This window comes from Branchiostoma floridae, chromosome 9 (genome assembly GCF_000003815.2).
Source record: "Branchiostoma floridae strain S238N-H82 chromosome 9, Bfl_VNyyK, whole genome shotgun sequence".
Lineage (NCBI taxonomy): Eukaryota > Metazoa > Chordata > Leptocardii > Amphioxiformes > Branchiostomatidae > Branchiostoma > Branchiostoma floridae.
The window spans coordinates 3,855,936-3,882,355 of record NC_049987.1 but is presented as its reverse complement, the minus strand read 5'-3'; the positions used below and the strand labels follow the sequence as shown (position 1 = coordinate 3,882,355).

Genomic DNA, 26,420 nt, shown 5'->3' with positions numbered 1-26,420 from the left:
AGCAGTTTTTTTCAATGTATCTCTTGTTCCAGACATGCTATGGTCTTGACATTTAGGAGGTAGCTTATAGTGTCATGACAAAGTGGGGCAAGTTTCATCCCTCAATTTAATTGTGAAACTGCAGGGGTGTTTTTGTCAAGACACTCCAAAGAGGATAACTGCAGTAAGGAACGACGGATTGCCTGCAGTTTAGGTTCCGGGTCGGAGTTCAAATCTGACCGTAGTTGACGGAAGGGTGGTGTAATAGGCCTGAAGTGCGCTGTTGTCTCCCTAATTTTTGCTCCCTATTGCTTGGTGATCGTTATAGCTGAGCATAGATTTGTCGTATTTCCTGAAAAGCCCATGGGTTGTATTATTTTTGTGCGAGGAGTAGTTGGCCCTCCAGCGAAACCATTTTTGTATTAGTCCGCTGCAACGGTGATGCGGTTTTTTCGCCTGATGACCCAAATAGCACCGTTTTTCATGCGATTTCGAAGAAATTACGTCATCGGAGATTGCAAAAAAGTTGTCACATGGAATTTTTTAATTTTCATTTTACATAAACATGAAGAATTTAGCTTCTCTACCACGTATGCCGTTATCCAAGGAAAATTCGTTTTTTCCAAGCAGCTTCGATCAAAAAGTGTTAAAAAATGATAGTTTTCGGGTCCAAAATTAAAATTTTACAACATATTCTACCCAAAATAAAGAGGCAACAGACGATACCAATATGTTTGTCGGAAAGAGGCAGTAAACGGCTTTCCACCATATTGATTAAGTTTCGCGTCCTATGTTTACTAGCGGAACTGTACATAGCCCATCGGCCTGAGGCTGTCCGCTAACCTCCGAAATCGTAAAAGAAACTCCGGTCCGAGACCTTTAGGCATGCAGGTAGCTTAGGCAAATGATATACATGTTATGCAAATGAGGATATAATTTGCATCATCAATGAGGAAATTGTTTAGTTCCATTGTTTTCAATAACTGGACCTCAATAAATGTAACACATGTTAATTATGATAGGCGGAATATAAGCAGATACCAAATATTGCAATGAGGAACTTATTTGCATAATTGATGTAAAAATTGCAAAACCACTTGATGATTAATAATGGGATTTTATAATTGTGACATGTGTACGTTAGTCAATGACTAACAACACCATGCATAAATTATATTAATGTGTTAGTCAGTTCCATGAAATTTACGAAAGCTCTAAATTTTCATGGAGGTATGAAGTCGCCGGACTCTAGTTTCATCTCATTTCTTTTCAGGTCGTGGATACGACCCAAACACAGACTGGTACCCAAAAGAAGAGTTTGAACCACAGCCCAAATTCATCGGTTACGGCCCGAACACGAACTGGTTCCCAGAAGGACAGTTTGGACTCCAGTCCAAGTCCATCGATTACAACCATCATCCATCCGGGTACCCGGAAGGACAGTTTGGGCACCAGTCCAAGTCCATCGGTTACAACCACCAACCATCCGGGTACCCAGAAGGACAGTTTGGACCCCAGTCCAAGTCCAACGATTACAACCATCATCCATCCGGGTTCCCAGAAGGACAACAGTCCAAGTCCATCGATTACAACCATCACCCATCCGGGTTCCCAGAAGGACAGTATGGACCACAGTCCGGTTACATCGATTACAACCATCATCAATATCCTGCATCTGATCGGCACAGCAAATACAACAACGCAGGATACTATATCAAATAACTTTCGGAAATGTATACTTCAAAGAATGAATGAATCAATCACTCAATCAATAGATCAATCAATGAAGGAATGAATACTGACTGGGTTAAGCACATGTCACAACATTTGAAATTTACAGATACACTTAAAAATATCAAGGTACCACTACAAGAATTTTAATTCGTTTTATAAAAGCAACTTTTCCTAGCTTGTTTGTGATGATGAAAATTCAAATGCAGACAATATGGCTTAAATAGATTCAACAAGCCAACAGAGGTATAAAGTGATTATTGTTGTATTCGATGAAAGCAATGTATCTATTTATTTTATTCATTCGTTTATAAAACTTTTCTGCCGAATTGTTTATATATATACATACTTACTCATGTCCATTACAGACCCAGATCCATATATATCAAAGAATAGACGGTTTCTTGTGAAGGTCAATGCAGGGTTTGCATGTTTTTCAGCGTTTTTTAATCGTATAGATTCATATTAGCAGGTAGCAACGGTTGAAGTGTTTGCACCCCTGTAAACATGTGTACGTTGACCATACATGGTTTGGGAGAGAGGTGTGTATATTATTGACATTTGTCTAGTGTTGTAATTATGTCTAGTGTTGTAATTATTAAAGTTGTAGTTGCTATAAACGGTTTATGACGTTTAGATATAGAGAGAGACAGAATGAGACAGAAAGAAAGCCAGAAAGATAGAGAGAAATAGTACAAATGATTTAATTCACTGCCAGTCACTTCCACTGTAATTCTTTTAAAGACTGTGAATATGTTTGGTGTATTTTATGAACATGAGCTTTGTCAGCAACCACGAAATAGGAAACACAATTTTAAAAGATAACCATAGACGTTTTGTTGACAGCTTCTATTCATTCTGCCTTAGGAAATGTTGTTTTGATTATGTAAACAATCTGAAAATCCCCAAACTCGAGCGTTGTATGAGCACAGAGGTAAACAAATTAGAAAAGAACAAGGCTTTGTTACAACAATGGGGAAAATCTTATTTAAACCTCATTGGTTATCGTAATCAACTAGGAAATGCACTAGGTGAGGAGAGTACCAAACCGTTATCTAACGGTCACGTATGTAGAATTTGAAATATGAGCAATGGTTAAATACATAAACAATTAACGTTACTGATAAACTTCTTTGCACCATGTATCGTTTGATATTTATTCACTATACTGCGCTTATAGCGGTACCATTTTTGTTAAATCAGTATGTTGGCCATGATACTTTTTCGAAGGCCTTGTACTTGTTGAGTCAATACATTTTTTTCTCTGTTTACCCATGTAGATTGAATGTCTCTTGATACACGAATTCCATCTTCTTCAAACTAAACTATATTAAGAATCAAAACGTCCAAAGCAGCATTTTCTTTCAAATTAGGTTTTTTTCTTACTTACTCCAATGCATCTCCAGCTTTTGTTGATACCTTTGTTTCGAACTTTACAATTCAAGGCTCGTTTCTATTATCAGTTAATTTTCTTAAGACTTTTATCTTACTTAGCATAAATATATACACGGGCAGCATCTAACATGCCTTAAATGTGTGTTAAGTAAGGGAGTATAATGGAGTTCTCAGTAAACTTTATCTCTAAGTTCTTGTTGAAGAGATTCATTAGTCACGTATGTTCACGGTTAATGGAAATTTTCCTCAATCAGTGACTGTTATTAAAGGTAAGCACACGTACCTCCAAATTTTCGATGGCTTTCCAGTCCATCTTGCTCACAGAGTGACCTAGTTCTAGCGAGAGTTGCGATGATGGCTGGGAGCTGCCCAAGTCCTAATTACCCTTACTCCGGAAGGAGGCGGGGTGGGGGTAGAAGATCCACGTAAGTCTTGACCTAGTTCTCGCAACTCTCGCGAGAACTAGGTCACTCCGGGAGAAAGATGAAGTACTCATGATATTAGTGATAAAGCCATTACACACTGAAGTATTGGCTACATAATAATAGTATTATGCAGCCAATTGTAGAAGAAGTATTGGAATTCAAGAATATTACTATCCTGTAATATTAAACTTTCCTTAAATCGTCGTTAGTATGAAACTAACACATAGATATTGCATTCAATAAAGAGAATGTATTTTGTGACATAGCTTGTAAGAAACATGGAATAAAACTTCATAGTGGAAATATATTGACTGATGCCTATTTATCACGTCATGTCAATGTTTTCATGGTCTTACTGAGAAAATAGTCTACCTTTTGTTAGATTGCTTAGAATTGTTTAGCCCCCCACCCCCTTCACCAATGGAACAGTCGACGCATGCGGACTAGGGGCTACTCCTAAATGAGACCAAAAAGTGTGAATACACATTATTATGTACGTACTGTCTGTATTTGTAATACTTCCCTAGAATCAGAGGGATTGAAGCCAGGTTAACACCTTTCCATATACATCTGCCAAATTATGTACTCACAAATCAAAGTAGATTCAGCTGGATTAAACGAAATCCCAGATTAACACCCTAGCCTTTGTTAAAGCGGAGTGTCAGGACACAGAGAGAGGATGCAAGACAGAAACCAATGATTCTTGACCAGTAACTATTATCAGATTTCAACAGAATATTTCCAAAGAGATCGTAATACAAAATGTACTGTAAAGAATAACCCCGCCCCTGAGGTGTAGTCAAAATTTTAGATTGCTCTATAAACTGAGAGATTAGATATCCCGTTAATGTCTACATTATTTTTTTATCTTTTTTTTGTTGTTAAATGTCCTTTATTTTATTCAGTTTTACTACAGTTGTGGAAGGATTGACATAACAGGTGACTATCACCTTTGCAAGATGTCAACCAGGAGACCAGACTGTAACGTTTAATCCACTCATAACGGGGAATCTCCCCTACTCTTTTCGATAAGTGTGGTGGGTTTTTTAACGTGCTCAAGATGTGGCTCTCCCTGAACACGGGACCCCCATTAAACGTCCTATCTGAGGGACTCGAATACTAGATACTCATTTTTGAAGTGAGGAAAGTCGTGTAAAGTGCCCAAGGGCACAAGATCGGTGACATGGCAGGTTTCGAACTCGGGACCTCTTGGGTCTGAGCTCATAGCGCTGACGATTACGCCACAGGATCCCACATTAATTGGAAGAGGTCTAGTCGTATTAGGCTATTTTTACACACTAACCAGGAAATCTAGGATTGGCCTAGAAAATCCACATCGTTGTAAGATTATCTGGCTCACATCCAGGGATAGCAGACATGGTGTTTTGTATTGATTAGAAAAAAAAGGTTTGTTCAAATCTCAGTAAAAGGTGATTCCCGTCTTGACCTACTTGAGTGGGTATCAGCCCTCACAATCGAGTTTGACGGCACGCAGCTTAACTCTCAAGTTTTAGAACGTTACAGATTTTATAACGTTACCTGGAAAACTTAGATAAGTCAGGTTTTGCCAGCAACCGTTTAATCAAGTCAGATTACAGACAAGATCAGACAAGGTGGTGGGGGGACCGACGGGGAGATCGGCCGGGAAGGGGAGGGGGTGGCGTCTTCCCCCCAACTTTCAAGTCTCGATCAAGAAATTTCAGGAATTGTAGGAATTGTGTGTATGTGTGTGTACACGTGCGTGTGTGTACCTGTGTGTGTGTGTGTGTGTGTGTGTGTGCGTGTGTTTGTGTGTGTGTGTGTGTGTGTGTGTGTGTGTGTGTGTGTGTGTGTGAGCTCCGTCTTTCGGTTTCTGTGTTTCTTCACCCTCTGAACGAAGGCCATAATTGCTCCGTATATTCTGTCACTGTCAGTATCATGAACATTTAGCGCTAATCACCGTGCAATCAGCGCAGGAAGTGAGTATGTCAGATATAGGTCTTCGTGTAACGTCACTCCCCACTTTGCTCCAAAGACATGAAAGTGTGCAGACAAGTCAAACGTTCGAGGTGGAACACAGTTTTCACCCTGGAGGGGTTACTACAGTTACGGACCACACGATTAGTTTTTTATTTACTGACTAGGACGTGGTGAAAATCATAGTAGGGCGACATACGAGAAACGATTATGTTGCAGTTTATGGTAATACCTCCCCCAAAATCTGTTTGACGCTGTCTTTGAAACGCCATTCTGCGGAGGTCAAATAACTGCAGTCGGCTCACCTAACGTTACGTAATGGGGCGGATTTAGTCCAAAGGTCAACGTTCTAAAGGTCGACATGTTCCTATAACATACAGCACAGTTAACGCTTGGCTGCCCCTCAGCCTCAGGTAACACTTTTTACCCAGCCTTTGAGATTTTTTTCCCCAAGACTACTGTTCAAAATATACAAACGGGTCGCGGATAAAGAAAGTTTATTTGCAAATTCTTGCCCGAGGGCTAATTGCAACATGGCACATACAGAATGCATAGTAAACATACATAAAATAAAAGACTTTTGTATAAATAACAATGGTGACAAGTGGAAACAAGTGACTATTCTAGCAACAATATGGACTACTGAGAGCTACGGTCTAAGCATTTGGGTTTGACTTCTTTTCTAGAAGCAGTGGAGGACGAAGTGTCCCACTTTTTCTATAATGAGTGAAAAAATACTGTGTCCTGTAACCTCAACGCCCTTTGTTTGATTAGTTAGAGGAGGTTCCATAGGATAAGCGGTACTGTACCACGCATGACTGGGAAGCAGTAATTACAAACATTAGCTAGGAACAATAGGGTGGCCCTGAGAGCCTGGTCACACTGGATATGTACAGAAGCACGCCTACATGATCTAGATACGGACAGTCGCTGACCAGGTAGCAGGTGAGTGAAGATATGTAGTAAGTTCTCTATGTAGATTGTAGATATAAACTGTTCATAGACTTATCCTTTCCGAAACGACAGGCACATGTACTTGCATATCACAGTAATTTGTGCTTTTGATTTTTAATGGCAAGTCATTTTACCATTCTAAACGACACATGTCGAGAGGATGGCCATGGCAAAATTTGTTGAGGTGGGGAGGGGGGCCATGGACCTGCTGGCTAAACCCTGCAAAATCACGGTGGCATTTTACCCCTTGCCTCGGGAGGTGTCACCGGTTGGGTGGTCAGCATGGCCAGGCTAACTACCTCCCCGCAGGACATACATGTATCCACGGGATGCTATCCTGATGTTGACGGGAAGAAGTGCCTTGGCTGCCGAACGGAATTTCTTCCAGACCTGGCTAGATCCCCAGCCCGCACTGATTCCCTTCTTTTTACTACTGTTGCGCTCTACGATCCTGCACTTAACATGAAAGGGTTATTGCAGGGCTTTAGCCAGCTCGATTTTGTTTTTCCGTCTGCCAATTCCAATCGTCGCGAAAACCGCGAAAATTAATTTTCCCTATGACATTACAAAGTAATATTAAAATGTTGCCATTGAGATAAAATAAGAAAAATCTAACTATTAAGTACAAGTTATTGTATCATTAGGTTTTGACGTTATCAAGATTTCAATCAAAAGTTCGTAGAATGCACCATTTCGGGAGTTAGAAGGACTGAACTGAGACCTTGAAAAACGGGTTTTAATTAGATTTAATGAGATGCGAAAGGGTGCCGACACACATTGCAGACAATAGCAAAACAAAGTGTGTGGCCTTACGGCCGTGGACGGCGTCCCCAAGCCGCCTGTAGCTTCCACCAAGGATTTTTGTCCGTCAAGGTTTTAGAAATTTTCCGTCACACGCAGCAATAATTCCGTCGATTGACGGAAAAACGGACGCTGGCTAACCGTTAACCTTTAATGGTAGCTAATGTTCATAGATCATTACGAAGCTTTTATCATTACTATGTGTGTGAATGTCGCCTGTATATACTACGTAATGTAAATGCCATGATACTGCCTAAGGTCTTTGTCCTACCATTAATACCTTAGTCTGACAGCCTGGGGGACTTCATTTGAAACTTAAGCTTCAGCAAGCTCCTGTCAACCAAGGAGGTTATATTCAGAATATAACCTCCTTGTGTCAACTAACAAACGCCTTTATGCTTGTTTCGTTGACTCAAGGAGGTTATATTCAGAAGGAGATTGGACGGGCTTAATACCCCGCTGCGTGGTATTGTTTAGACCCGCTAACTCCCGTGGCGGCCTTTTGTTTCCGCCCTCCGGCGGTGCCGCTTTGATCGGATGTTGGGTTCAAGGCTTGGCGCCATTTTTACCCGAGCGCCAATCAGAAGAGCCCGACAGTGACGTCACGCGTCCGAGCTTGGCCGAAGATCACCCGAGGCTGAGATCGGCATGCCGGCATTTTCCGCCGATTTCCTTATTTGGGAAGCGCGGGTGACGTGTGCAAAAGGCGGCATCATTTGGACAAGACGCTGACGGCCATTTTGATGTGTGTTTCACCGCTGTACGATCGACATGGGTGAGTTTATAAGCATTTTTGTGGATGCGTACGGGATTTTTTTGCTCGAAAATATGAAAAATGTTCTGTATTAAATGTCTCCATAAAAATTATTTAACAAATTTCCCACCGAAACTGACGAATTTCCTGGATAGTTTAATGCTTTGGTGACCCATTGAAATATTGTTTGTCGTTGGACTCAGTTTAGATTTACTGGACTCTGCGTTCGAGTTTTGCTTTATTTTTGTGTCAGTACGGACTCCGTGGATCCATCACACTCATGGGCAGGGTGGGAGGTTATATGTACTAGCGACATGGGATTTTGTACTCGATATTTTGATCATTACGCCTAATCGTATGTAGTTCAACCCGGTACACGCGGCGACATCATATCCACTTGTTTATGTGACGTTAACGTTGTACAACTAGGTTCCCAGTCTTATCGAGTCCATGTTTGTGCTTTTCAGAAAACTACCGAGGAAGGGAAGACCACTAAATCGACGCCATAGTGGATACGGCCTTGCCGAAAAGGCCACGTAGTTCGGAATAAAATTTACGTATCTAAACCAAGAATGGTAATCATCGTGTTCTGTTTTTAGTTGAATATAACGTTTCTTCTAAATAACGTCGCAATAAGTGTTTCTTGGGAACCTCCGATCAAATAGTTCATACAATTTCTAGTCGGTATTCTGACTTGACGGTAGCGATGAATAAAGATTTCCCTCCCCCTCCCCATAGTCTATTTATTTCCGCTACGCAAGACAATTGTTGCAGAAAAGTATGAACGATCTTGAAGGTAAGAATTTTTGATGGTCTTAAAATACATATTATCGTTTAGAAAATGAACTTCTAGATGCAATACGTTAGTTTAAATGCAGTGGCAGTTAATTACATGTATTGTGACAGTGAGGTCAGCTTAGCTAAACCGCACGTATTACAAGTAAAAATGTTACTGCTATCGCTATCGCTAGTTCTGTGTTGTCTGCAAGACAGTCAGGTGCCTTCGATTCTTCAAGAACTTCTTCAAAATCACTCAAAACCCGTTTTAAAGTCACTGTTTCCAGTGCGAGTTATCTTGTAAAAGACTGTAAACAAAGGACCCTTGCTTGCCGGCGTATGCAGATCGAGGGGTAATTAGCACCTCGACGTGAAGTTGTTACTTCTCACCTGAGGGGAACATCACTGAATGAAGGCAAAGTGTGTCCAATCTCCTTCTGAATATAACCTCCTTGGTTGACTTAAAAATGGCATTTGATTGTGCGTGGCAAGAAGGCATACTATATCGTATATCGTAAATACTTATTCCGGAATGTGCCCCTTTTATGAAGTGTGTCTCTCTCTACCGGCCTCTCCGACTGTTACGCAAAAGTCAGATATGAAAGGGCGTGTCGGTGATAAATATTTAAGACAAAATACAAATACAATGATAAATATTTATGATAGAGTTTAGTTGAATCGCGGAGCGTGACCAAATGGATAGGATGGGTGGGTGTCGGATGTATGTACCAGTTTGTACCTTACACCATTAGGACGATACAGTAACGTGTCCAGAACACAATGTCCTACTTTCCAAGCAGGCATTTCATATAATACTGTTTTCTTCATGACCAACGGGTGCAGCCGTTGAATGCCTTTGGCACTGGCCGGATGCGTGCTCATCCCGTTTCGTAGATTGGCCACCCATAATCATGATAATTTTGCCACCTTTCTTTAATAGAATTACATGTGTTGTACACACCCCAGGGTAAGTTTTCCGTCGTTTGACCGTACAGACGAAATCCCGAAAAAAAGCGCGTCAAACACGTCACAAACAACGTGAACCAAACCTCTGCTTGGCTACGCTCGGGACCGTTCGACAACATATCCATTCAACAAATAAAGTAAGGGTTTTAATCAACGGGTACCAAAATAACCTAGCCTGGGTACCATACGGATAGTAGTTCGCTCCTATGTTCGCTTCTGCTATCCGTCTGGAGACTTGCGCATTCCAACCTTTTGGTGGTAACGTCAGTTGATAAGCGAAGTAAGGAATGGGTTCTAGAGCACTCGTTCGATGACAACAGCCCGCCGCGAAAAGGGGACGCAGGGCTTTTCCGGTGTTGGAACACCGGTTCGAACGAGCATTTGAACCCATTCCATAATTCGATCATGAGTAGGGACCAATCAGCGCCTGCTTCCGAAATTTGGACGATTCCAGACGTTAAGATGGTCCACGTTCCCAGACGGAAACACAGAGAAGCGACTGTATGTAGTGTACAATGAATGTCAGAGCTAGAAGCGACTGTATATAGTATATAATGAACGCCGGAGCGAACTACTATCCGGATGGTACCCAGGCTAAAAATAACCGTCTCAACGTACAAAAATTGCCCCAAACCATTACTGCAGCGTCTCAGTCCCTAAAATGAGACATCGCGTAAAACGGGGCATGAATACTGCATCCTCAAATGTAGTGACACGACAAATTTCTTTGCACATAAAAAAGTGTTGTTTTCTTGTTAAGGCAACAGGTATGTTCCATGAAAAAAGTAAATTCCATTTATTTTAGTTGTTATTGTTGGCCAAGTTCAACATCACATCCCGGAGCTGTGCTTGTGGTGCTACGTCCGAGACGGTCACACACTTTCTACTTCACTGTCCTCTGCACATGGCTGCACGGCAAACGTTAGCTGTCGACCAGTCTCTCTCAACCGGAGTCCTCCTTAATGGTTCTCCAGGTCATAACGTTGCTACAAACCAAAAACTCTCAGACGTTCTGCATTCATTCTTATCATCAACAAACCGATTTACACCACCTTCCATCTGCTCCTCCTAGCTTCTTGTAGCTTATGTGGCCTATTCTGTGCATATGTGTAAATTCGATTTGTTTGTTTGTTGTATATTTGTGGGTCAGCCGTCATCAGCTTACTTAGCCTGCCTAGGCTGGCCCAGTGTAATGATTTGTTGTCATTTTCAATAGATATTTTAGTTGTTGGTTAGATATACTTTGGTCATCTTCTATAACATCATCTCTTCTTATTCCACAGCTGTAGTCCCAAAGTGAAGATGTTGTCAACGTTATTCATCATCCCTACACTGCTTGTACTGTCAAGTGGTACACGTACGTAACTTACTCACTACTGAATTTGCCGTATACATTCTATAAAACAAGCCAGGAACGTATTTTTCATGTGGAAATGGATACGCACACAGTATTAAAACAACACTGATGAATTATTATCATTCCGCATATAGAATAACTTGTAGTATTAAAGTAGACTTGTAGCAAGTAATGCATCAGTCGCGTATAGTGATCATCAAGTCTACTGCCACTGTTTGCTTTTTATGACTAAGATTGTGTTTTCTCCCATAGCTGACTCATGGGTGCCCCCTGGCGATCTTCCCGTAAACTTCACCGTCACGTTCTCAGCACCGGAAACGGTGTATAACGTGTGCAATCGTAATTTTACCCAAAGGTAGGGCCTATTCTTGTGATTCGATCTGATCATTTGTTCATTAACATATACTAAGTATTGATACATATGTATAGAAAACTAGGGACAATTTGTTCTAGAATACTCATTGTACAATGATACACGTTATACATTTCATAATACTGCAAATGTGCACACATATCAAATGGAAAAATTAAAAAGTTCTGTAAGTTCGTCCATTCGTCTTAAGAAGATGCAAAACTATCAATATATGGATATTTCCTCCTCAAATAATAACCTTCCCTTGATAAAGCATGAATATATTTACTGTTATTCTCTTTATATATGCTTGTGGCACTTAGCCCCAATGAGTATTCAATAAACTCCTTTGGCGATTCCAATGTTCCCATTTTTTAGATAATAGTATTCAACAGTTAATCACCATACTCACTTGTTAGATATGGTGACGATATTTGCAATTTAAAAAAAAAAATCAACTTTGGCTTTAAATCAAAACGCAGTTACTCAAGCAACTTGATATGATTTTGGAAACGTTTCGGAAAGCATTCACTACCTTTCGTCAGTTTTACACGCCTGAGTTAACTTCATAGACGTAACTTTGACTTCATATGATCTTCGCACACGTGTTGTTCTTGTAAAAATACTTCTAATTTGCCATCACTAGTGCCAGGAATTTTTCTGTTGACACCACTGGAGTCGTGGTAACTCCTGGGGAAACTGCGAACGCTCCAACCATGACTATTGCAGGCGCATCGTCAGGTGAGTTAGCATGTCAATCATGATAATATATACCCCTGCCACATTATCCATGATCTTCGGGCGTATCGATGGAAGATCGGCCATATATAAGATCGACAGAGGGTTGCGCGTATTTTTCACCTGAAAACCGTCCCTGTCACATAAAAGCCATACTTTGTACCTTGCACAATTGTTGTGCAATAAAGTCATTATTATAAGCGAGGGCCGGGCGATTGCCGCAGAATCGTCATCCGATCGATTTTCGCCAGATGTGACAGGGGTATAAGTAAGGGCGCGGTCACATAGGTCGTGCGATCGTCGTACGATCGCTGGATTCGAGCATTTTGGAAGACAAAATGTATGTCTGACCTGCAAAGTTCAACTGTCCCGGTACGTACACAAAATGCTGTTCTGAATCCATGTCGGTGGTTGGTTCTGTCACGACCTGCTTGAAAATCCTATAGGATCAGAATCGTGCGACGATCGTGGGAATTTTCTGACCTTGTCCTAACACAACATTTATAATGAGCAGCTCAATCGTGTGCAATTTTTTATGACTTCGCAGTATTTTTTCACATATTCAAAGGTTTCAACTGACACATTTGCACCATATTGAACCATTGATTAACTTTAAGTGATTTCGGACAGTTTAAGATTTAATGTCAGTAATATTTGAATGAAATTAAAAAAAAAACACCTAAAAACTGCAAAGTACAAAAATGCTGAATAAGATGTAGATTTCAGCCATAGAAATTCACCCCTCCATCTTTCTCTCTAATATTGTGTTACAGGACTGGTGTATTAATTCTCTTTGTTTCGCCCTCTCCAGATGATATGTTCTCCATTTTGATGATAGACTCGGACGGGAAAGGAGATGTCGGCTTGCCGATCTTTCCTATACTCCACATGCTCATCACAAACATAACGGTAAACATACTTGAACAAAGTCTTCATTACACAACCTTCTTTAATTTTTTAGTAAACGTTTCGACGACCATCTGTCGTCTTCATCAGTCCGTCGCCACGTTATGTAGATAGGACACGTGACTCGGTGAGCAGTGGATCATAAGTTGCAGGAAATCTATGGCGTCAACCGTTATGATTCACTACTCGCCAAGTCACGTGTCCTATCTGTATAACGTGACGTCACAGTAGCAATAGATTGTTCATTCCTTGACAAAGACTGGAGAGAATCAGCAGAAAATTTGGGTATGTCAAATTCTTTTGTGTTGGAAATGAAACATTCCTGGTTTTGAATTATTCTATAATTACATTTAGAATGCTGACCCAAGTACAGGAGCAGTCATAGACCCGTACGGAGGACCCATGCCTCCGCCCTGTATCGCTGCCAGAACCTACCACTACCTCCTGTTCAAACAGACTTCCGCCTTGTCTCTGACCGTCGCTGATCTCCCAACGTACACACCAAACTGCAGCTTTTCTGGCCTCGAGGGCCAGTAAGTCGTTTTTTATTATCATTATCTTTCATCATCTAGACCAAAAATTACAAACTAGCTAACGTAATGGTAGATTCGAGATGGAACGTAGAATTTTGTGTCAAATCATATGAAAAGTGACGTTATTGACTTATATTAAGCAATCACAACAAATGTCTTACTAGTTTTATAACTAAACGACTATATCCAACGCACAATGAAATGGTACTACGTAGAGGCGTTATTCTTTGGTGGGATTTCAAAAAACATAATTTGGAAGACAGTTGCTCAGAAATAGTTACCACTGCACTTGTAAAATTCAAGCTGCATACTCGGTCAAATCATTATTGCCTTCAGAGTAAACTTAGAAAACACACAGTTTTCTTGTCGACTATACTGCGCGTGGTAACATACATTCTCATAATTCCACCAGTTGTCATTACACCGCCACCTTAAAAAAACATTGTGATAAAGGCCTTCTCAAGATTGTCTACAACACCTAAATATCTGAATTGTATTACATTTAATATACTGTAAATGCAGAAATGTTCGCGGTTTTCGCCGTGACCACTTCACCGCGAACTTAAAACGACCTCGAACATTTTTCTATTATGGTATTAGTCTATTGTGTTACCGCGAACTTAAAACCACCGCGAAAAATCATTTTTTCCCGCTACCGCGAAATCAAATAATGGCGAACTTAGATTCAGTTGCAGTATTTAAAATTCTGTGTTCAAGGCAATCCTTGGAAGACCTCTATACTAACGTTTTTGAGGTGGCGGTATTATGGCACCTGGTGGAGTTATGGTACTTGATGTTACTCTCAACACCCACCAATTGGCGAGCAGTCGACACAAAAATCAGCCTACAAGTCAATATTGCACAGCCTCACATGTTTGGTGCTCTCGTAGACATTCTTCTACCAAATGTCGTTGTCCAAATCTCACCCAGTTTTGAATACACCTTGATAGCACTAATTTAAAAGCAGATTTCACAAAATCAAAATATTGTACAGTAGAAGTCAGTTAATTGCACAACGGATTGGCGCACACTTCTGTTAACTGCACAAAATCGAAAAATCCCAAAACCGGTGCGATCTAGCTAGATAACTTCGCATTATTGCACCAGCTGGATAATTGCACGAAATTCACTGGCAAATAGGCCGTGCAATTAAGCGGATTCTACTGTATTCTATTATTCTGATTTTCATTATGCATTACCGTGGATATTAAGTCCTTTGTTTTATCTTTTTAAGGTGTAATTTTGAAGTGGCAAACTTCATGTCTACCAACAACCTGACCACAGTGGGTTACGTCACCATGGTAGCGGGTGTAGATGGGTATTCCCGTTGGAGCTACGTTAATAACCCAGGTAGGCTCTTCCATATAAGCTCGCTCATGGTTCCGAGGACGCATGTGCAGCCACAGGAATTGTGGGTAATATGTCAAAGGTGAAGGCCACTGACTTGTCAACAGTTTTTGTCTCACCGTTACTCAATCTTCCTTAATTGGCGTGCAAATGTTGCATGTCTAGAAAAGTACAAGTATTATTAGAAGTCTGTGTTCTGTGATCTTGATGATAAGAAACGTACTATTTATTAGCTATTTTGCTGATTTTAGTTGATCAAATAATAGTTCTTTTGCATTTTTTTTTCATCTTGTTCTGATTTATTCTAGCACTGGGGCGGAATGAAGCAAGTGCTTGCCAGGGGCTTGATGGGTATGATCCCTGTCCTACCGCGCCACCTAGCAGCAGCGGCAAGAATGTCATGGTGTCTATGTCTGCTGTCATGGCGTCCGCCTTGTGTCTGATACTCAGCTTCACCTTTGTCCTTAACTAGAGTAAGCTAAGAGAGTAGCACTACCGACATAGCGACAAGGCAGATCTGTTATAAGCTATTTTGTGAAACTTGCATAGTCAACTTTGCCGTACGTTCTGCAAACAAATCGAAGGCAAATTGTTAAGTAAATTTTGTTTTGTTACTTCGATAACATTTGACGTGACACAGTTGTCATAGATGTAAAGTAACGTAGAGTTGATTAATTCAAGTCAAAAGAGACATTTCTATTTCTAGAATTGGCTCTTAATTTAATGCGTCAAATGAACTTGACGAAGCTCACTATTGGGAAATTCCAGACGCTGACACCATTCGAGGCAGCCGCCGACCATCATCACTTCCCATCGATGTATTTCTCCACAGAACAATCCCAGCTGAGCCAAGAGACGGCACGCCAAAACCATTATCTGTTCCTCATTAGTACTGGGACATTTCAGATGACGACACTATTGATGACCCCATTACCTTCTACGTATCATTCTCCGTCGTTGCCTTCAAGAAGGGTCGTTGCCAAATTTTAGAACGCTCGTTGCCTTTCTAACGGGCGATGCCATTTCCGATCGACCGATCTTGAATTCCGAGTGCTCGCGGCATGTTCGTTAAATTTTCGTGAATTCTAGGAACTCTTAGTATTGCGGGTTATCGCATCCCTCAAAGCATATGACTCTGGGCCTGGTTCTCTATCACCGCTCAAACCTTTTCTTATGCTACTTCGCTTGCAAATTGCGGAAGAACAGATATGTGTTGTGTTGTGATGTGTTGTTGCGTACTGTAAGAGGGGCTGGGATAAGCAGGTCTTGACTTTGAGTTGTACAGGATAGTGTTCTTTATTCAAAACAGATGTTAGTTGGAGTGGCTGGGTTAGTGCATTATATCTATATATGGGGTGTCACTATACGGACAATACAACAGTATGCATAAGAAATATTAGAAGTATCACTAGTTGCTGACCCCTATTTCACTTAATGTCCGCTTTGTTATTGTATACCATTCAGTATCATTTATATCATTATTGTACTTTCATACATGTATTTTTGCAATTGGCCTTCGGGCATGAGTTTTCAATAAAGATATTATATTATTATGTTATTAAAAATGTGCTTTATTTCTGAGCCCTTGTATCAAAGTTATTACCTATGTCTACATGAGGGGTGAATTTAGTGTAAGAAGGGGCAAAGTGTTCACAAATCTATTTCTTTTGTTACCAGACTCCATCTGTATGTAAATCCGACACTTGAATAAGGTCGCACATCAATGTAACGTCATGCATGTGAGAAGTGTCAAATACATACTAATTTTGGCCACTTCTTTTTCGACATACGAGCACAAATCCTGCATCTTACGTAATAAACATACCCCCTCCCCCCAAATAACTTTCGTCACTTTATCCTTAGAAATCCTCCCCAGGTTGAGGTTTGTAGAACTGTGTCTTCAGCTGGTTCTCCTCCTTGTAGACGATTGACTGTAAAATGAAAAAGTTGAATTATAAAACAGAAGACAATTCCATTGTAAAAATACAACATTGGAGTAAAGATAAGGTTATTGACAAGGAGCCGTACTAGATGGCATAAGCGGTAAACGTAACCTTATTAAACGCCATTCCTATTGTACAGGAAAAGCAGTGGAAGACGAACTGCACTTTATTTGTCATTATCCACACTACAGTGCCCGAAAGAGACAAAATATTTAAACTAGTCAACAAAATTTTCCCCAGCTTTGCACATCGTACAGAACTACATAAAACTGTCTTCCTGTTAGCACCACCCAATCCATATGTCAGGAATTTCATCCTCCACTGAATACAGAAAAGAAATCAAACCCAATAGCATTCATTTTAGATTAGAAGTATCACTAGTTGATGAACCCTATTTCACTTAATGTCCACTTTATTATTGTATACCATTTAGTATTATTATCACCATTGTACTTTCATATATGTATTTTTGCAATTAGCCTTCGGGCATGAGTTTGCAATAAAGATATTATAATTTTGACAATGTCTTCACTTACGGCATGGGGGACTCGACCCACACATTTCTGATCCCATTTCACCCTTTTCTCGCCACTTACCTAGTAAGTGGCGAGTATATTAATAAAAATTCAGTTTAGTACTATTTTGTGCCATTGTAGAATCTGCTTGGAGATTAATGCTTATACCCTCCTTCCACTAGGACGGCGCATTTACAGCGCTCTATCTGCGACCTAAAATTTGACGTCCTATTGCTCAACGAATTGTATCGAAAAGAAACGAATCTTTTTACACTTTTTGCGTTTTGTTGTCTTCTCAATCACACTTTTACGTTTGTCATAATATACCCAGTGTGGAAGTGAAGGTTACACACATGTAGGTCGCACTGAGAGCGCAGCACGATCGCCGTCCTAGTGGACAGGGGGCCTTACCAACTTGTCCTTCTTTTCTGTACTTGGTACATTCCGCAGTAGGATGGCAGCAGGACTGAGAAGTACGTTGAGTAGCCCTAAGCCTAGCATCATCCAAAAAAAGCCTACAGCTTCCATCAAAACTCCGGAGACCGCAAGCCCTACAGACAAACAGATTAGAATGGCTTGGTTTCACACTTTCTATCCATGATGTATTCAATGCATCATCTTCCATGAATGGGTTATATACATGTTTATGTCATACCTGGACCGCGAAAACGTTCGATACAGGTGTTCCGGACCGTGTGATAACTTTCCGTATCACACGGGTTCTAAGTTGTATCACATGGGCTTCCTTCGAGTAAATCGAACTATTTCGAAAGGCCGAATACGGCACCGTTGAAAATTCGAATACCGGATTGCGGACGTTAGAATTGCTGTTGTTACAATCTTTTGTTCGCGGACACAATATTTTCTCAACTTGTGGTGCATTTGGCATCGAAATATGTGTGGTCCCAGCTAGTATTAGGGCCTGTACACTCCCCCCGGTATATATTCTCTCCCGGCATTTTTCCTTTCCCGACATATTTTCCTTTCCCGTCGTATTCCCGGATAAATATCGCAAATCGACTTTCGCCAAGGCCAAAGAGGTGCCCTAGAGACGCCGGTGAAGGAGGCTAGGTCCCAGCCCTCCCGCGGGTCGGATCACCCTCCGACCTTCGGCCGTTGGGCGATCCGTCCCGCGGTCGAGCTTGTACCTCGGGTGATACGGAATACACCGTGTTGCGATTGTATTCTATATATATGCTATTAACTTCGCCAAGACGGTTATACTTTTAGTTGTGCCATGGTTGTTTTAATCCTATTCAGACCGGGGGGGGGGGGCTTTTGAGGTCCGCCCCAACTTCGATGTCCTTTAACGCCAGAGAGGCTTAGAGCCACCAAATTTGGTGAGTTTTCCTAAAATATTGTTGGCAACAAGTTGACGAAGTTTGACAAATTTTCCATTTTTTTGTTGCCATGGCAACCGTTTGTTGACAGGCAGTTTTGCCAAAAATCACTATTTTTGGTTCTAACAATGTATTTTTCACATTTATTTGCTATATTACTGCTATTTCGTTAACATTTTTACATATATAAAATCTTATACTATTTAGCATATCTTTCATAATGATATATGCATAAATTATGCTAATTTTATGACGTCATCAGCCCAAAATGGCGGACCGAATGGCCAGATCAAGAATAACAAGCTAATTATCCCATAAAATTTGTAACTACCTGGTATTTTTTCACCAAAAACCATCTAAATGAATGAATTTAGTCTATTTCCATTGTATTTTGTGATTATTTGTTGCAAAAAAAGTATTTTTAACTAGAAAGGCCGACATTTGCTTGAGAGCAAATACAGCATATTTCAGCCATCTCCCTCCCCATGCAACAATAGGCTATTTCAAAATCACCCATTTGAAAAATCACTTTTACTAATGACGGTTTAACCCAAAAATGAGTCTTACAAAATTCCCCCGTTCAAGAATGGACTCCAGTGCACCCTATGTGAATTTGCACAATAGACCAGTCCAGAAATACTCCCACTGAAACCTTGGCCTTTTGAAAAAGAAACCAAATCCAAAATTGAATTTAGCAAAAAAGGTCCCAGTGCATAAAAAGGTATAATAGACCAGTCTAAAAACACTTCCACTAAAATTGAATTTTGAATCATCACCCGTTCAAAACTGAATTTGAAAAAATCCCCCTTCCGTGTGCAAAACATGGACTCTTCCATGTAAAGTACAGCAGTCCAAAAATACATCCGCTAAAATAGGACTTTGACATAATCACTGAAGTCCAAAAAATGGATTTTAAAAAAAAGCCCCCTCTATGCAAGAATGGACTCTTCCAGAACACCCATGTAAAATTGCAAATTAGACCAGTCCAAAAATAACCCTACTGAAAGACTTTGACAAACTAGAAGTCACCAAAGTCCAAAATATGAATTTTGAAAAATCCCCCCTCCGTGCGAGAATAGACTCTTCCAGCACACATTCTGTAAAATTGCAAAAATAGACCTGTCCAAAAATGCATCCACTGAAAGACTTCACCAGTCCAATGATGAATTTTAAAAAAAAAACGAACCCCTCCGTGTAAGAATGGACTCTTCCAGATAACACCGGGCTCGCTGATTGGCTGCCACCCTCCTCTTTAGGATATAGATTCAGGCTAAGTGATTGGTTACCTATCTAATTAGATTAAATAGACATATATGCCAGTAGGTCCAATCTGCAGCTGGGGGTCAACGACCTTAAGGTCATTGACCCCTCTGGCTATTGGAAAATGACAAAAAAATCCCCAAATATATCATTTTGACGTAGTCTATGACAAAAATTATACATGTGTCATTTGAATAAATATCTAGTGCACCCTTTTACCAAAATTTAGGTCATTTGGTTTTAAAACCAGAGCACAATAGCCAAAAGTGTACTTTTTGGTCATAAAATGGCCAAATAATCGCAAAATTGAGCATTTTATTGTACCGTATGCCTCAAGTGTTATTGAATCCATGTGCGCATATGTCTAGGGCACTCCTATACTAAATTTCAGGTCATCCGGTTCTAAAACCAAGGTACAGGAGCCAAAAGTGTCCTTTTTTGGTAAAAAAATGACCAAAAAATCGCAAAAATAAGTATTTCGTTATACTGTACACCAAAACTGATATTGAATCTATATGGGGGACTTATCAAGGCACATCTGTACCAAATTTCAGCTCATTCGGTTATAATACCAGGGTACAGGGGGCCCAAATATACAGTTTTGGTCTTAAGATGACCAAATAACCTTAATAAAATCATTTAAGAGACAGATATGGAAAAAAGGAAAAAAGAGTCCGAGGGTATTGGCCCACTCTACCCTTGTGCCAAATTTCAAGTCATTCGGTTGAGGAACAAGGGAGATACCGTGTTCTGAAGATTTGACAGGAGAAAGAAAGAAAGAAAGAAAGAAAGAAAGAAAGAAAGAAACATTACGAATACAATATATTTCACCATACCTATGGTATGGCTGAAATATAAAAATTTAAGGTGATGGATATAATATGCCGGAGCCCAACTCATATCTTGATGTGCATGACGTCATTTTATGACGTCATTTTGACGTCATTGATGTTGCTATTGGCAACGGAAGTCATAATAAACATTATTATTCTGTTATCTGCACTTGTTGTTACATTTTCGTGGCATAACTTGAATTTTTCTGAGAATACCCTTTTTTCATGGGTCCGGTCAATATAATCAAATTGATGACGTCATAATTACGCCATCTTACGTCGACGTAACGTCAAACGTCAAAGACTGGTCAGATATTATATTGACATTATGTCTTGAAAATTTGGTGGCCCTACGGCACGTCGTGATAGATCTAGAGTTATAGGACTTAGAAGTGGAGGGCCTCAAAAGCCTCCCCCCCGGTCCAAAAAAGCCCGGTGTGACAGCGGGGGGCGAGATCACTAGCGTTTTCACCCCCCTTTAGCGTTTTCGACCCCCCCCCCCCAAGAGCAGCTGGTTACTACATATTACAGGTGCGCTACCTGGTACTATACTGCACCTGGGGAGTAACGTATATGGTGTGCTACCTGGTACCTAGGTAAAAAGACAATTTTTGCAGCTGAGGTGGCATAAAAACAGTGCTACTGCGAACGTATAAATCAACACCGTCTATGGTACGGAATACGTCAGCTATATGTTTTCAATTTGTCACAGTGTTTTCTTTCTTGTGCTGGAAACATTTCCAAAGCACTAACAAAAACACACGTGAATAATAGTTTCTCATTATAAACACTATCTACGCGCAAGTTGATATAGCTGTTGCTAAATGCTACACAAACACTGGTTAAGTACCAGTCTTAAGAAACACGGGTAAATGCATCAGTTCCTAAATACTAGAAAAAACAGTCATGTTGGAGGTGAAGATATCCCTTGGCCAGGTGCATATACCAAAATGTGCGTTATTCTAATTAATACCTAATATTTGCATAATTAATAAAGACATTACATAGTTCTTTTGTGGTCACTTCATGGTAGAGACTTCATATTGGAGATATATAGGTTGGTTGAGGACAGGTGAATACAATGAAATACATCTTATGTCAAAACTCAGGTACACGCAATAATGGGAATACAAGGGACTCAACCCTCCTTGTCTGAAACAAGTTCAACTATCTTATTACTATGTAATTATGTTAATATTGATACTATGAATGGAGTTATGTATCAAACTCGTGTACTTATATCATTCTCAAACTGCATTTTGTGATTTATACCAATCAACTTCTAAAATGTCATGTAAACCCATTTTTTTTGGGGGGGGGGCGAAATCGCTAAAGGGGGGCGAGGTAGGGGGGCGAGATCACCAACCGGGGAGGGCGAGATCGCTAGTGATTTCGCCCCGGGGGGCGAGATCGCTAGTGATTTTCGCCCCCAGGGGGGGGGGGCGAGATCACGGGGGGGGGGGGGCCAAAACCTTGTCCCACCGGGCCGAAAAAGGTTAAAGGGGGGCTATAAACATGTCGGCCTGAATCAAAAAAGGGTGGGTGTTCCTGAAATTTGGGAAAACTGTAGCCCCCATGAAAACAAAGGTCAAGTTTGAAATGGTTTAACTGCCGTTTTTTTTTCTCACGGTAGGCTGTGTATCTATGTGTGTTTGTCTGTGGATAACTGAACTTGAGGAAATGTGGGTGGATCTTCATGATATTCGGACGTTGAGTAGCGGATGTGGAAACGAAGGTCAACTAAAATGGTTTACCTGGTATTTTCTTACGATACTGCAGCGGGCTGTGTACGTATGTATGTGTGTGTGTTTGTGGACAACATAACTCGTCATGCTGTAACGCTAGTTCACTTTTATCCATGGGGTAACCTTTATCCGTTGTTTTGAAAGCAATACTAGTACGAATAATGTCAATCATACGTCAATATGTATATGAAAAAAAGTACAATACTAAGAAAAACAACTTTTTTTCCAAGCAGAGGTCGGTGGGTACGATTGTTACCTTTTAACATGCACCCCTTTTCCCTTCTGAGATCGAACGTAAAGGTAAACATCTTACCCACCAACCTCTGTTTGGGGAGTAACGAGCGGTGGGTACCGGTACATACAGGTACCGGTACAAAACTGTTTTTTCATGTTGGACCACCTTTTTTTTTAAGGTGAAGGAGGGGTGTGCACTTCCTTCTCCACCACCCTCTCGTCCACTGGCGCACTAAGTCCTACAGGGGCAATTGTTTGCAACGTGTAAGACGGCCCCAGCAGATGCAGGTTTGTTATTTGGAGTTTCCGTCTCCTAGGAGGACTTCCGACCAAGGATGTAAGGGGTTCCTCCTACCCCTGACTCGTGTGTCATGGCGGGTGCGTCATGCCCGAACATGCCCCTATGGCCTGTCACCACAACAAAGGCCTGTCACTGCCACTAGCCGAAGCTATGTACTCATTTACACCTGAGTTAGGTGAGGAAAGTCGTGTAAAGTGCCTTTCCCAAGGGCACAAGATCGGTGACACGGCAAGCGGATTTGAACCCGGGACCTCTCGGGCCTGAGACCAACGCGCTCCCGATCGTGCCACGCGGTCCCACAACATATACCTAGGAGTAACTAAAACCTACCAATAGTCGTGCCGACGCCGATGGCGGTTTCTGAGATAGCGAAGGCGCTCCCGTATTTCGAGCCGTGTCTGAAAGGCGGGTATATGCGTCAAAAGTTAATTTTCTCATGTTATGTTGCTTCTTATTTTATTTGATATGTATGTATATGAATGTCTTGGGTTACCCCCCAGGGCACATTGAAAAGCGCCTAGAAAAGGCGATATGTTACCCCTGGTAAAATAAATAAAACAAACAAACAAATCCCAGAGAATACGTTACATATAAGAATACTTTTTAAAAATAAAAAGCATAGACATACGTAGGGCAATCATAAAACTCAGAATTGGATATCACAAATTAAGCATATTTTATATTCCAAAAAATCCCTATCGACCACAGGGTTTGTCCATTCTTTTCAAAGCTAATTGAAAACAAATATCATTTTTGATTGCATGCCCCATATATTCTGATATACGTTATTTACTATACACAAGGTTGCCATCTTACATGCCGGAATTTACCTAACGACTAGGTCATTCTCCGTGATCAACATGGACTGTCATCCGTCGAAAATTTGCAGGTACATACTTTACCTTTAATAAACAGTCATTGCTCGAAGAAAATTTGGATCAACTGTATTCATACGTGACTGGTGAACCTCTTCAACGGTACTGCATAGAAATATTTTGGCGACAATATAATGTCTCACCTGCTGTCCGCTAACTCCCCTATCTCTGTTAGCACAGCTGTTTCTGCCAGCCCTGTTAGAAACACGAGACAGAACAAAGTTAACGTTTTTTAAAGAATCTACCAGAATCAACGGATATCTCAAGATGATTTGAATACAGAAGATCGAGGATATTATATATTGATGTTTTATTGCAAAGTTATGCCCATTGGGGTTAATTGCACGTGTTGAACTGCAGGTAGATATTCTAAATACTAACATACAAATATTAAGTGGTTGATTGTACATACGATACAGAATAGGGAACTACACTTATGTTACTATTGCGGGTTTGACTTCTTCTTTGAACACAGTTAAAAATGAAACGTCCCATATATTCTACAACAGATTGATTCGATGATCTCACTAGCAAGAGAAGCTTGGTGTGATTTCGGATACTATACCAAATAGTCTATTTTTTTCTGCATCAAATCCACAAATGACATGTGTTTCATTTTCCACTGCATTCGTTGTGGACTGATATTGTGGCAACAAAGGAGGCTGTTTAGAAATATTCAGGAAGAGATTTATAATATTCTGGAAACGTACATGTGCAGGACTATGTACATACCACCGGCTACTCCACAATAGTCTAGTGCAGAATTACTACATACCACCGGCTACTCCACAATATTATAGTGCAGAATTACTACATACCACCGGCTACTCCACAATACTATAGTGCAGAATTACTACATGCAACCGGCTAGTCCACAATACTATAGTGCAGAATTACTACATACCACCGGCTACTCCACAATAGTCTAGTGCAGAATTACTACATACCACCGGCTACTCCACAATAGTCTAGTGCAGAATTACTACATACCACCGGCTACTCCACAATAGTCTAGTGCAGAATTACTACATACCACCGGCTACTCCACAATAGTCTAGTGCAGAATTACTACATACCACCGGCTACTCCACAATAGTCTAGTGCAGAATTACTACATACCACCGGCTACTCCACAAGGACTTTCAGAAGTCAGTACAAGATCCCTTACCCAAGTCTCAACATAGCCCTATCAGTGTTCTCCTCACTCCTGTTGTCAAACCCATCACCAACAGAAAGCCACTACCGAGGCTCAACTACCACAGAGCCAGGTGGGAAGATTTCACTTCAAAGTTGGAAGAAGGGATTGAAGACATTGACCCAACATCTGAAGGATACGAAACCTTTCAAAGATTAGTCTGGGATGTTGCCAAGAAAACCATCCCTCGTGGATGTAGGAAACAATATATCCCTGGCCTAACTGATTCCAGCAAAGAAATCTACGACAGGTACACTAAAGCCTACGACACCGACCCATTTGCGGAAGAAACCATTGAACTCGGAGAAAACCTACTAGCATCACTCAGTGAAGCGAGGAAGGAACGCTGGCGAGAAACTATTGGTGGGCTGGACATGACACACAACAGCAAGAAGGCCTGGAAGACCATCAAGAAACTAAATGCTGACCAAGAACCAGACCAACGTGCTACAGCAGTGACTCCGAACCGAGTGGCAAAACAACTGCTAGACAACGGAAAACCTCACAACAAGGAACGTGGCTACGTTAAAAGGATGAAAGAAGAAATGAGACGCGCCCTTGAAGAGAGCGATGAAATCTTCTTCCCCTTTTCCCGTGAGGAGTTGCTAGCCTGTCTGAAGCATCTAAAAACTGGCAAAGCATCTGGACTTGATGGGATCAGTGCCGAGATGATCAGACATTTTGGTGACAAAGCCCTAGACTGGCTACTACAGTTGTTCAACAAAGGTGCTAGCAGTACCCAACTACCCAAGCTGTGGCGACGTGCAAAGGTTATAGCTCTGCTAAAACCTAACAAAGACCCAACCTTGCCAAAAAGCTACAGACCAATATCACTCCTCTGCATACTCTTCAAGTTGTATGAACGACTCATAATGACCCGTATCAAGCCCACTGTCGAGGAGCAACTCTGCCGCGACCAGTGTGGATTCAGAGAAGGGCGGTCGTGCTGCGGACAAGTACTGAACCTCACTCAGTTCATCGAAGACGGCTTTGAGACCGGAACGATAACTGGTGCTGTATTCGTCGATCTCACAGCTGCCTATGACACGGTGAACCACCGTGCTCTCTTGACTAAAGTGGCCCGTATGATCAAGAGTACACAGATCGTCTGCATCATAGAGTCACTCCTGACGAATCGCCACTTCTTTGTTGAGATGGACGGTAAGCGCAGTCGATGGAGAGCACGTGCACAGAAGAATGGTTTGCCA

At 41.0% G+C, this 26,420-nt stretch overlaps 2 protein-coding genes across 8 annotated transcripts in view; one reads left to right on the top strand and one right to left on the bottom strand.

The window, feature by feature from the left end:
* The first annotated feature begins 6,351 nt into the window (after nucleotides 1-6,351).
* Nucleotides 6,352-26,420, top strand: part of LOC118422727 — a 68,504-nt gene continuing 48,435 nt past the window's right edge. Inside the window, exons 1-8 of one of the 2 annotated variants that reach the window (XM_035830454.1) lie at nucleotides 6,352-6,431; nucleotides 11,022-11,095; nucleotides 11,348-11,450; nucleotides 12,094-12,188; nucleotides 12,997-13,094; nucleotides 13,446-13,624; nucleotides 14,859-14,974; nucleotides 15,280-15,922. In XM_035830454.1, coding sequence (XP_035686347.1) covers nucleotides 11,041-11,095; nucleotides 11,348-11,450; nucleotides 12,094-12,188; nucleotides 12,997-13,094; nucleotides 13,446-13,624; nucleotides 14,859-14,974; nucleotides 15,280-15,443 — 810 coding nt within the window. In that variant the 5' untranslated portion in view covers nucleotides 6,352-6,431; nucleotides 11,022-11,040 and the 3' untranslated portion in view covers nucleotides 15,444-15,922. Of the gene's footprint in view, nucleotides 6,432-11,021; nucleotides 11,096-11,347; nucleotides 11,451-12,093; nucleotides 12,189-12,996; nucleotides 13,095-13,445; nucleotides 13,625-14,858; nucleotides 14,975-15,279; nucleotides 15,923-26,420 lie in introns of those variants that run through there. The other variant, XM_035830455.1, reaches the window with a different exon arrangement.
* Nucleotides 16,243-26,420, bottom strand: part of LOC118422726 (synaptic vesicular amine transporter-like) — a 29,081-nt gene continuing 18,903 nt past the window's right edge. For 4 of the 6 annotated variants that reach the window (XM_035830447.1, XM_035830449.1, XM_035830448.1 and 1 more), the window contains 4 exons: nucleotides 24,161-24,212; nucleotides 23,473-23,540; nucleotides 17,841-17,980; nucleotides 16,243-16,902 (listed from right to left, as the gene is read on the bottom strand). In XM_035830447.1, coding sequence (XP_035686340.1) covers nucleotides 16,820-16,902; nucleotides 17,841-17,980; nucleotides 23,473-23,540; nucleotides 24,161-24,212 — 343 coding nt within the window. In that variant the 3' untranslated portion in view covers nucleotides 16,243-16,819. The remainder of the gene's footprint in view (nucleotides 16,903-17,840; nucleotides 17,981-23,472; nucleotides 23,541-24,160; nucleotides 24,213-26,420) is intronic. The other 2 variants (XM_035830453.1, XM_035830452.1) reach the window with 1 other exon arrangement.